Below are 11,705 nucleotides of genomic sequence, written 5' to 3' on the forward strand. Positions count from 1 at the left end.
AAAACAGTATCGTAAATAAAAGAAACATTTTATTCATTGCAATAATAATACACTATGATAAATGCATAATAAAAACATCTATAATATTTTATATTGTAATTATGCTTACATGATGTAAAGCCAGTAGCCATGGCCACCATCACACCCGCCTGGCCCATACAGGTTCGCATTTGATTTGGACAGATGGTAATGAAACAACGAAGCCAAGAACTGGTGGCCATTACCTTGAATCCTAGCTTGCACCCAGAGGGCGAGAAAACACTTGGGCTCCGAAAGCCACTGACTCATCCGAGTATTCCTTAGAATCAAAGGTCCCACTAACCTTATTCACCTCTGTTCCCCATCTTCTTCTTTCTGTACCAATGGCTTCTCCTTCAGCACTCCGCCATCCTGGCTGCCTCTCCTCTGCAATGCTGATGGCAGGAACGGAGCGAGAGCCCCTGGTCTGCTTCATTTTATAGTGTGGAAATTAAAGCCTTTAAGCCAATATACATATAAGGAAGTCTCTGATACAAAGCCACTTCTCTGAGGCATAAATGGGATTCCTCATAAGAGTGCACCACCTCCCATCATGCAACTGTCAAGGGTGTGGGGAAAAGTTTAGTTTTGAGAAGATCTTAGTATTAGAAGGATTTGAAATGATCTTAGTATTAAAAGGGTGGGGAATAGCTGGTAGGCTATTGTAAAGCCAGCAGTCAAGGCCAGGACCACTATCACAGCAGCCACCTGGCCCATGCAGGTTCGCATTGGATTCGGACAGTCGGTAAAGAAACAACGGAGCCAAAAACTGGTGGGCCATAGCCTTTAATCCTAGCTTGCACCCGGCGGGCAAGTAAAAACATACACTGGGCTCCAAAACCCAGTCACACTCAGTGCTCACAAAGCCACTGACTTATCCGAGTTTCCTAGAATCAAAGGTTTCTAGCTCACCAGCCTTATTCTCCTCAGTTCCCCATCTCCTTCCTTATCCCAGATACAAACTCTACACAAACTGGCATCTCACTCAGCACTCCGCCATCTTGGCTGCTTCTCCTGGCCTACTCCACGTGGCCTCCTTCTGCTGCTGGCTCTACTCTCTCCTCTAATCATCCCAGGAACCAAGAGCCCAAGCTCCCACTTCGTCCCCATTTTATAGTGTAGCAATCCAAACTCTTAATCCAATATACAAAACAGGGAAGTCTCTAATACAAAATCACTTCTCTGAGGCATGATTGGATTGTACCGCCCTACATCAAAAAGGGTGGGAAAGGCTTAATCCCAAAACCAAGCCCCAGGCTACAAGGATTTTCAACACACATTAATATCACCTGGGCTACTGCCTCATGTGGGCAGCACCGTTTTTAACAAAGTGAGCATAATACATTTTATCTGCCCAACAGCTATAAAGACCCTGCCAACTCACTGCCTGTCTTCCACACCCAATGCAAACTATAAGTGAGCAAACATAAACATCATATTTGCAAACTTATTTGACCTACACATGCCTATTAATTTTTAATAATAATGATAAGAAAAGAGTACTCATTTAGCAAAACTAAATATGAAGCAAAACCACTAATTTGGGGTGATATTCAGGTGTATATCATTTTCTAACTAAAAAACATGTTTTATACAACTATAAATATTTAATCAAAATGCATTATTTATATGGCTTAAGGTTAGATTTCTACTTTAAAACTCGAATTTTGGGAAAATACTTATAAATAAAATTACACATATTTGTAAATTACTAGATAATGAATAAAACGTAAATTGTGCTTACCTATGATTGAATATTCATTGAGAAAGAAATAATCGTGAGTGTACAATGTCATATGTGCTGTGTTGTATTTCAGTAAGAAGTACACAAAGCCATTTGTGTGCTCGGTATATTCCATGCTCTCTCAAGGTCTCCTGTGTGGAGTGCATGCGTCTCATAATCGCATCTTGCCCCACTGTACTGATCCTTGACGAATCGTCATGTCAAATAGAAATACGTCACATCGCACACAATGGATTGACCCTGCAGCGATCAAATACGGACATTTACAGATTAGTCTTCCAATATCAAAAAAGGACAATTGATCACCTTACAGTGAACTAGGACAACCAAGATTGCAGGCTCAGTAAAACCTCCCTCCTCCCTTAACTATAGTGCCTAGAATAACTTGAACTAGGGGCCTTGCCCATAATGAGATTACCAGAGATAACCTATCTGTAGGCCAGGAGAAACTAATTGCTGAGTATCTGCTCTTATCATTTTGCAATAATCCTCCTCCCTCTGAAGCCCCAAGGTGATTTCTTAACTCAGAATGTCATAGATACTTCCTTTTCCATCTTGGAACCTCTCATGTATGTGTGCTTCCCTTGTGCTTGTATATATTAAATTTGGTTCTTTTCTCATTAGCCTGTCTCATATAGAATTATTAGACCAAATGAAAGAAACTTGAGGGGAAAGTTTCTTCCTCTCCCACACTAGAAAAGTTAAGGAGTTACCATCAGCAGAGGGCTGCAATGGGGTCCACCTGAAAGGCCAGAATGGCTGGTGGCAGGAAGTGTATAAAGCCAGTTGCCAAGGCCACCATCACAGCAGCCTGGCCCATGCAGGTTTGCATTAGATTCGGACAGTCGGTAAAGAAACAATGGAGCCAAAAACTGGTGGGCCATCTTTAATCCTAGCTTGCACCCGGCAGGCAAGTAAAAACACACACTGGGCTCCAAAACCCACTCACATTCAGTGCTCACAAAGCTACTGACTTATCAGTCTCCTAGAATCAAAGGTTTCTAGCTCACCAGACTTATTCACCTCTGTTCCCCATCTCCTTCCTTCCTCCCTGCACAAACTGGCTTCTTTCAGCACTCCACCATTTTGGCTGCTTCTCCTCTAATGCTAATCTCAGGAACTGAGAGAGCAAGCTCCCGTTCTGCTCCCATTTTATAGTGTAGAAATCAAAACCTTCAATCCAACATACAAAATATGGAAGTCTCTGACACAAAGTCACTTATCTGAGGCATAATTGGATTGTACCACCCCAAATCAAAAAGGGTGGGAAAGGCTTAATCCTAAAACCAAGCCCCAGGCTACAAGGATCCTGCCTGCCCACAGCCCACCCCCAACACACATTAATATCACCTGGGCGACAGGCTTCCCTGTGGGCAGTGCCATCTTTAACAAAGTGAGCATAATATATTTTATCTGCCCAACAAAATGTAAGTAAGAACAGCCTGGGAAAAAGAGGTGAGCTGGGCTGGGAGTTTAGTTCCTATTCTGTGACCAACAAGGAGTTGTTTAGAGGCTTCTGTAGAGGGTTATGAAGAGACCAAGCTTGTTTTGTTTTTTTGGCCCCCTCAGCCCTAACTCCACGTGAACAGAATGGGGTGCAGAAGGGGATCCAGTGAGGAGGCTCTTGCAGACAAAAGATAATTGTAAAGCCAGCAGGCAGGGCCGGGGCCACTATCACAGCAGCCCGGCCCTTGCAGGTTCGCATTGGATTCGGACAGTCGGTAAAGAAACCATGGAGCCAAAAACTGGTGGGCCATAGCCTTTAATCCTAGCTTGCACCAGGCGGGCAAGTAAAAACATACACTGGGCTCCAAAACCCAGTCACACTCAGTGCTCACAAAGCCACTGACTTATCCGAGTTTCCTAGAATCAAAGGTTTCTAGCTCACCAGCCTTCTTCTCCTCAGTTCCCCATCTCCTTCCTTATCCCAGATACAAACTCTACACAAACTGGCATCTCACTCAGCACTCCGCCATCTTGGCTGCTTCTCCTGGCCTCCTCCACGTGGCCTCCTTTAGCTGCTGGCTCTACTCTCTCTGCTCTCTCATGCTAACCTCAGGAACCAAGAGCCCAAACTCTCATTCCGTCCCCATTTTATAGTGTAGAAATCCAAACCCTTAATCCAATATACATAATAGGGAAGTCTCTAATACAAAGTCACTTCTCTGAGGCATGATTGGATTGTACCACCTCACATCAAAAAAGGGTAGGAAAGGCTTAATCCCAAAACCAAGCCCCAGGCTACAATGATCCCCAACACACATTAATATCACCTGGGCAACGGCCTCCTCCTGTTATCTTTAACAAAGTGAGCATAACACATTTTATCTGCCTAACAATAATGGTTCAGAGAGTAACCATAAGAGAAATGGATGGATGCAACATTCGAATGGTTGGAAAAAACACAGGGTCTGAGCTGTTATCAGTCTCTTTGCTAGGAGAGGGAGCTTGTCTGTCTAGCTTCTGGCTCTAACTCCAGAGCATACAGTAGATAATACTGAGGGAGTAGGCTTGGGCATGGAGTAGTTAGGATAATGTCCGGGCTTGAGAATGAATGGACTGTGGGGGGTGGAGGTCCTCAAGAGATCCAGCCCAAACCCTTCAGTGGTCTCACAAAGGGAAAAGCTGGAGTGTGGGTTCCATCACCCCAGTCTAGGGCTGCAGCAGGCTAGTGGCTGGAGTCCTAAGGCCTGAGGAGTAGGGCCTGGCCACAGAGGCCAGCCTGTAGCCCACCAGCAGGGACCACATATTCCCGGCCATCAGCAGCCCGAGCGGGTGAGAAGTCTGTCAGCTGCAGGTTGCTATCCCGGACTTGGTTGTAGTCCCACAACTGGTAGTGCCAACTCTTGCCCTGCTTGGAGAGAAGGTAGACTGCTCCCAATGAGCCTTCCTCTGGCAGGGATGGTGGCTGGCGAGACATGCCAGGCACGGGGTGGAACAGGCCTGGCAGCTCGAGGTCTTCAATATAGCCAGGGCTTGGCACACCATGCACACCCAGCAGGACCCCTGTGAGGAGAGGGGGAAGATGTAAGCGGAGGCCGAGCCCTGAGGAGGTGCTAGGGCTCAATGACTTTCCCCTACAGCCCTCCAGGGAAGGTGCTGCTGAGTCCTCATGGTAGAGGGAAGTTAGTCAGTGAGGGCCAGTGGGCACACAGCTAGGCTGGGATTTGAAGCCATGGTGTCTGGCTCCAGAGCTGCAGGCATTTTAAGTCCTGCCTCCTACACAGCCTGTCAGCACTGGGAGACGGAGAGGTGACATTAAATAGAGCAAACATTGTCACCCAGTTATCTCTAGTTGTCTAGAAGGGAGATGTTGGGAGTGGAGCCCTGAGGGCCAGAGCCAGGAGGATGCTGAGCAGAGCCTTGATCCAGGCCAACCAAAGCGCACAAATCCATCCTTCCTCCAGACAGGTGGAATGATGACAGTGCTGATCACACTTACTGAGATGTGCAACGTGCTAGACACCACTGTTCTAAGAATTTTCCATGCTCGCCAATGAGGCAGCTTTATGCGGTGGGTACTACTGTCACCTTGATTTCCAAATAGGCACATGGAAGCCCTGAGTCAGAGCCTGGAAGTGGCAGAACTGGACCTGGAGTCCAGAATGTTTGTTCTAAAAGTCTGCACTCTGAGCTTGTTTGTAGAAACCCCAATTGGCAGACACTGAGACACCTGATGCCTGCCAGGTCTCTGTCACGTACCCCGTGGGGACAGGGAAGGCCCAGCCTTGGTCCATGCCTCCAGAGTACTGGGGGAAGGGTGCAGGGCAAGGGTGAGAATGCTGAGGAGGGAGAATGTTGGCAGGGGTCAGAGCATAGGGACACAAGAAGGGTGACTCACCTGTGCTCACTGCCCAATGGGCCTTGTGGCCTTTCCTCTGACATGGCTCATGGTTGAAGTCTTCATCATAGCTGACGCTGGGGTTAAGGCCAAAGCTGTAATGTGGCCCTAGGGCCTACCTTTCTCTATCCAACCCTATTCCCTTCCTGCCCTGGGATACGGGATGAGCAAGGGATGTCCAGCGACAAGGTGCTGCAGCACACGGTCTCTGTTGGGACCTCCCAGGCCACCCTGGAGCAGCTCGGCCCGGCAGCCCAGCACTTCTTCAGCCAGCCTGCCCATGTCCGCCACTGTAACAGAGCAGGCGCAGCAAAGGATCACTGTGTGTTTGGCACCATGTCAAGGGCTTGCTGGGGATCAATGCCTCTAATTCTTACTGCGATTATCACCTTTGCACAAATGCAGAAAATGAAACACAGAGAGGGTAAGCTGCTTGTCCAGGGCCACATAGCAGGAGGTGGCCTCGTTGGGCTAGAAACCCAGGAAGCCTTGTTCCAGTCTACCTTACAATGAGTGGGATGGAACAGCTTGAGGAATGAAACAAGGTCATCCACACACTTGGCAGTGTCCTTCCAAGCCTCTCCAGACCATTTCTGGTAAAGATCACCAAGCCTGTGCGACTTCTGCACCCAACTCACCGGAGAACATTTCTCCCTGTGCTGTGTAGCCTCTCTCCGTGGCCATCTTGATGAGTCTCTCCAGGGGGATGCCACTGGGGGGTACCAGCAGAGTGCCTGCCATCCACAGGGCCACCAGCCCACACCTGGGAGAGACAGGCTCAGCCCTCAACCCGTAAGTCCAGGGCCCCCTATTCCCTGGAAGCTGGAGTGTGGGGAATGGGCTGGCTGCTCTAGGGTGAGTTCCCCTCCCCTCTCCCTGGCTGGCTGAGGAGACCTAATACCCCCTAGAGGCAGAGAGGTTGGCCAAGTACTGAGGATGAGGGGAAGGGTGAGTGGGAGACATGTCACCTGGGCTTTCAGAATGAGTAGCTGCCAAAGTGGAGTTAGAGATGATAGACTAGGTTCATTTGTTCACTCACTTGCTCACTGATTCCAACTGTTTATTGGGCATGCACCCTGGACCCTGACTTGGTTTAAGTTCCCTCCCTCCCTCCTCTCTCCTCATCCTCCCCAGGCTGCTGGGTGACATGAACCCACTCACTCCTCCCACCCTCCTGGGTCAATCCTCATTAAGCACAGCAAAAGCACAGACTTGGGACACAGGGCTGCCAAGAGGTTGGGGTTCCAGATCAGGGCACATACTGAGGGCCTTCTTGGATGAGGGAGGGCAGGTCTGCACAGAAGAGGATCCACTGCAAGTCACTTCTGAAACTGAAGCAGAGCTGAAATCAGGTCACTTGGGAACCAGCTCCTTGAGTAACCCTGGAGGTCTGGCTGGGAGAAGTGAAGGGGAGGATTAAAGGCCCTGCAGTCCTGAGGTCTGAGCATGGCTACCTGGCAGAGCACTTTTTATGCCCGGCCTGTTTCCTCTGCTCAGTGGGAATGGTCCTTCCACCTGCTGCTCCCAGCTCCTTCTCTTAAGTTACTGAAAGGGCAAAGAGCAGGTGTGCAAAAGCTTTGCAACTAGGAGCCTGACCTGTGGTGGCACAGTGGATAAAGCGTTGACCTGGAAATGCTGAGGTCGCCGGTTCGAAACCCTGGGCTTGTCTGGTCAAGGAATATATGGGAGTTGATGCTTCCAGCCCCTTCTTTCTCTCTGTCTCTCTCTCCTCTCTCTCGCTCTCTCAGAAAAAAAGCTTTGGAACTAGGAGTCAGAGTGATTTATTAGTGAGACTTTCTTGAAGGAGTGTTGCTATACCCAAACTCTGTGATTTCTCCATCTCAAGCCTGTTTCTCGTGATGTTAATTAAAGAAAAGGTGGAAAATCCCTTAATTCAGCCTTGACTAAATCCAGGTAACATACTCCAGGCCTAGAGGTCACCTTGATAATGAGCCCTGTAGTACAGGCTACCCAGCCCTACCCTCCAGAGGCCACTCAGAGTTGTGATCCCAATCAATTCTTCCACCCTCCAGGCACAGGGGCATCAGGGAGGTTGTACTTAATTTCTATGCTAAGGCCAGTGAGGGCGAGTGTGTGTTGGGGGGCACCCTCCTGATGACATTACACCACGGTGGTTAAAAGCTTGGAGCCCTACTGCCAGAGTTCAAACTGGGCTCTTCCTCTGCTAAGCACTAAGTGACTTCACTCCTCTGAATCTCAGTTTCCTCATCTGGAAATAGTTCCTACCTCATGGAGTTGCTGAGAGGATTAAGTACTTAAGAACACAGGACTGGATATATGCTAGAAGACGTATAATAATGGGTGTTTTAATCTGCATTAAATCTATCTCACTGTGGTTGGGGCAAGCCATCAACTTGCCTAGAAAGCTGGAAGTGTTAAGTAGGATAGGCAGTTATCAGGGAAGAAAAAGGGGAGAGGGAAAAGGGGGTTTTATTTCATCCACTGAATGAGGAGTCAGCAGTCTTAAATCTGCCGAAACAAAATGACCAGATGTTCAAATGGTCTTGACACCTTGTATGTTAGTTCTGCTAACAGAGAAACAAAGCTCTGAAGCTAAGAGAAGACCCAAACAGGTGAGGCACTCAGACTAGCTGAGTTTGCCCATGTGCCGCCTTGTGCCGAGTGTATAGCTTTGCTTAATAAACTGCTTGCTTGAATGCTGCACCCCATCTCTCGTCTGAATTTCTTCTTGCGAATGTGAAAAGAACTGAGGAAAAGCCCCGAGGACTTGGGTCGACTCCAGGGACAGAGGTTTCTTATGAGTCCAGACTAGTCACTTCTCCCTCTTCCCCTTAGCCAGGCAATTGCTTCGTGTGTGTGTGTGTGTGTGTGTGTGTGTGTGTGTGTGTATGTGCGGCGCTCGCACAGCGCGCCACAGAGATAGAGGGACAGACAGGCAGGAAGGGAGAGAGGAGAAGCATCAATTCTTCCTTACGGCTCCTTAGCTGTTCATTGATTGCTTTCTCATTTGTACCTTGATGGGGTATGTGTGGGGGCAACAGCAGAGCGAGGGACCCCTTGCTTAAGCCAGCGACCTTGGGCTCAAGCCAGCAACCATGGGGTCATGTCTGTGATCCCACACTCAAGCCGGCGACCTCCGGGCTTCAAATCTGGGTCCTCCGCATCCCAGTCTGAGGCTCTATCCACTGTGCTACTGCCTGGCCAGGCCAGCCAAGCAATTGTTAAACCGGGTCCCCACAGCCCAGTTAGGTCTAGCCACCTCCCTGCCTGCTCAGGGCCTTCCTTGGGTGCTCCAGTTTTCTCCTTGACCCCCAGACCCCAGTCTCACTACCTCCACTCCTGGTAGGTAGCCTTCTTCTCTGTACAAAGCCCTCCCAGAGCTCCCCAGCAACCACGGGAGAGTCCCCTTCCTTCACATGGCCCTCCATGCCCTACTCACCTGTGAAACCCATGCTTGCTACTTCCCCGTACTGTTAAAGAAATATTTGCCAGGTCTTAAAAATAACGTATCTTGCCTGACCAGGCGGTGGCGCAGTGGATAGAGCGTCAGACTGGGATTCAGAGGACCCAGGTTCGAGACCGCGACGTCGCCAGCTTGAGCGCGGGCTCATCTGGTTTGAGCAAAAAAAATCCCATCAGCTTGAGCCCAAGGTCACTGGCTCCAGCAGGGGGTTACTCAGTCTGCTGAAGGCCCACGGTCAAGGCACATATGAGAAAGCAATCAATGAACAACTAAGGTGTTGCAACACGCAATGAAAAACTAATTGTTGGGCAGATAAAATGTATTATGCTCACTTTGTTAAAGTGGCGCTGCCCACATGGAGGCCGTTGCCCAGGTGATATTAATGTGTCTCTGTGGGCAGGCAGAATCCTTGTAGCCTGGGGCTTGGTTTTGGGATTAAGCCTTTCCTACCCTTTTTGATGTGGGGTGGTACAATCCCATCATGCCTCAGAAGGTAACTTTTTAGTAGAGACTTCCCTATTTTGTATATTGGACTAAGGGTTTGGATTTCTACACTATAAAATGGGGGCAGAACGAGAGCTTGCCCTCTTGGTTCCTGGGATGATTAGCATGAGAGAGCAGAGGGAGCAGAGCAAAGAGCAGAAAGAGGCCATGTGGCCAGGAGAAGCAGCCAAGATGGCGGAGTGCTGAGTGAGATGCCAGTTTGTGTAGAGTTTGTGCAGGGAGAAGGAAGGAGATGGGGAACTGAGGAGAATAAGGCTGGTGAGCTAGAAACCTTTGATTCTAGGAAACTCAGATAAGTCAGTGGCTTTCTGAGCCCTGAATGTGAGTGGATTTTGGAGCCCAGTGTATATTTTTACTTGCCCGCCGGGTGCAAGCTAGAATGAAAGAAAATGGCCTATTAGTTTTTGGCTCCGTTGTTTCTTTACCGACTATCTGAATCCAATGCGAACCTGCGTGGGCCGGGCTGCTGTGATGGTAGCCCTGGCTGCTGGCTTTACACTAATGATTGATGCTTCTCCACTCCCTCTGTTCCTGTCTGTCTGTCCCTCTCTCTGACTCATTCTCTGTCTCTGTAAAAAATAAATAAATTAAAAAAAAAAACACATATCTTCGTTTCATTCTGGGTCTCTGCACAAACTGCTTCCTCTCATCACAGTCCTGATGACTTGCTTGCTCAATAGCATTCAGGGGTCCACCTCCCTAGGCAGGCCTCACTGACCCCCAGCCTGGGCTGGGCACTCTGGGCTCCCTCATCACTCTCTGCTCACTCTGGACTGTCACCGTCTGGTGGAAGGAAGGATATGTCTATCTCACTGCACTAGGTGCTTGTGAGGGCAGGATCTTTATGGCTGAAGGCACACCACTAAAGGAAGGAGCTGAAGCAATCAGGCTGTTTGACCTTGAGGAAATGGGAAACCCAAGGGAGAGGGAGGATGCAATTTGGGAGCACGTGGTTTGGTGAGACCCTGGGTTGTGCATGGACACCTTACCGGTCCTTGTGAAGCTTCAGGAGCCTCTTCACGTCTTCTCTGCTCCTGGGGGCTGGGCTGGCCTTCTCCAAGGCTTCTTTCAGAAGCTGGCTCTTCTCCAGCCCAAAGACATGAGGGGGAGCAGGACGCGCGGCAAGGGGTGGAGGTGGCGGTGGTGGGGGAACAGGGGCCTGGTGACTTGAGGAGGAGGGTGGAAAGGCCAAGTCCAGAAGATGTGGGGGTTGGGGAGGAGGTGGAATGATGGGGCCTTGGGACGACCGGGTTATTGCAGGGACCGGGGGCTCCAGAGAAGAGCATGAAGAAATCATTTTGGAATCTATGACACAGGCTGGAAGAATGGAAAAGAGCAAAAAAAAAAAAAAAGTTTTAGACTGGAGTTCCAGAACTAAGGAGCTGAGCAATGGGATTGAAAGGACTGGCGCTAAAATTTGGAACTATGGGAACAAAAATTGGGGCTGACTCAAATCAGGAGGGTTCTGAGGGGTAACCGGGGTGGGGCTGGGGCGGCCCTTTAATACGGAACCAGATCTGTGGTATGCAGTTAGGTTGCAAGGCTGAAAAAGATTTAGTAGGAATTAACTTATTATTCGGGGCTAGATTTGGAAAATTTGGCGTCAATTTCAGGACATAAAGGTTGATAGCTGGGGTGAGGCGCATAAGGGTGGGCTATAGAAACCCAGGGCTAACGACTAGGTAAGAATTTAGGCAGGTCCCTGCCCCCGTCACATCCCAGGCTCGGAGACTGGAACCTTCGAGCTGACCTTCGAGTCAGAGGTCAAAAGGACACTCGGCACGAAAAATGGCCTAGCTGTGAAGGTCCTGAAAAAACAGCGCAACAGGGACAAAGAAGGCTCAGAGGTCGGACACCGCCGGGACCTACGGTGCAGCTGAGATAAGGAGTGGAGTCAGAGTAAAACGCACCTCCCCTACCGCAAAATGGCGGCCGCAGCTCACAACCTTTCCCATCTCACGTAGTGGACCTCGCGCGCGTGCCCACCCCTCTAACGCTCACGTGACAGAGAACCCGGGGCGGTGGAGGAGACGGCGGTAGACTACAGAGCGAGCAAGGAGCACACTCTTCAGTGATTGGTTCACGGTCACACGAAGGCTGAGCGCTTACAAGAGGTGGGCGGGGCTTTCCCCCCTGAGGCGGGAACCCAGGTG

At 49.5% G+C, this 11,705-nt stretch overlaps 1 protein-coding gene and 1 long non-coding RNA gene across 3 annotated transcripts; both read right to left on the reverse strand.

The window, feature by feature from the left end:
- Positions 1-12: 12 nt before the first annotated feature.
- Positions 13-3,401, reverse strand: LOC136381386 (uncharacterized). Its single transcript, XR_010747061.1, has 2 exons — positions 1,763-3,401; positions 13-448 (listed from the first exon to the last, which is right to left on the reverse strand). It is a non-coding gene; the product is annotated as an uncharacterized lncRNA (long non-coding RNA).
- A 705-nt stretch (positions 3,402-4,106) lies between these two features.
- On the reverse strand, positions 4,107-11,618 carry ACTMAP (actin maturation protease). 2 transcript variants are annotated; one of them, XM_066350032.1, is made up of 7 exons: positions 11,463-11,618; positions 10,542-10,869; positions 6,866-6,934; positions 6,242-6,366; positions 5,764-5,893; positions 5,604-5,674; positions 4,107-4,768 (listed from the first exon to the last, which is right to left on the reverse strand). In XM_066350032.1, the coding sequence occupies exons 2-7, from the start codon at positions 10,847-10,849 to the stop codon at positions 4,446-4,448; spliced, it is 1,026 nt and encodes a 341-aa protein (XP_066206129.1). In that variant the 5' UTR covers positions 10,850-10,869; positions 11,463-11,618; the 3' UTR covers positions 4,107-4,445. The 2 variants fall into 2 exon arrangements, with proteins under 2 accessions (XP_066206129.1, XP_066206130.1); XM_066350033.1 differs by lacking the exon at positions 11,463-11,618 and adding an exon at positions 9,025-9,196 and having other exon boundaries at positions 10,542-10,582.
- Positions 11,619-11,705: the final 87 nt, after the last annotated feature.

This window comes from Saccopteryx leptura, chromosome 9 (assembly GCF_036850995.1).
Source record: "Saccopteryx leptura isolate mSacLep1 chromosome 9, mSacLep1_pri_phased_curated, whole genome shotgun sequence".
NCBI lineage: Eukaryota > Metazoa > Chordata > Mammalia > Chiroptera > Emballonuridae > Saccopteryx > Saccopteryx leptura.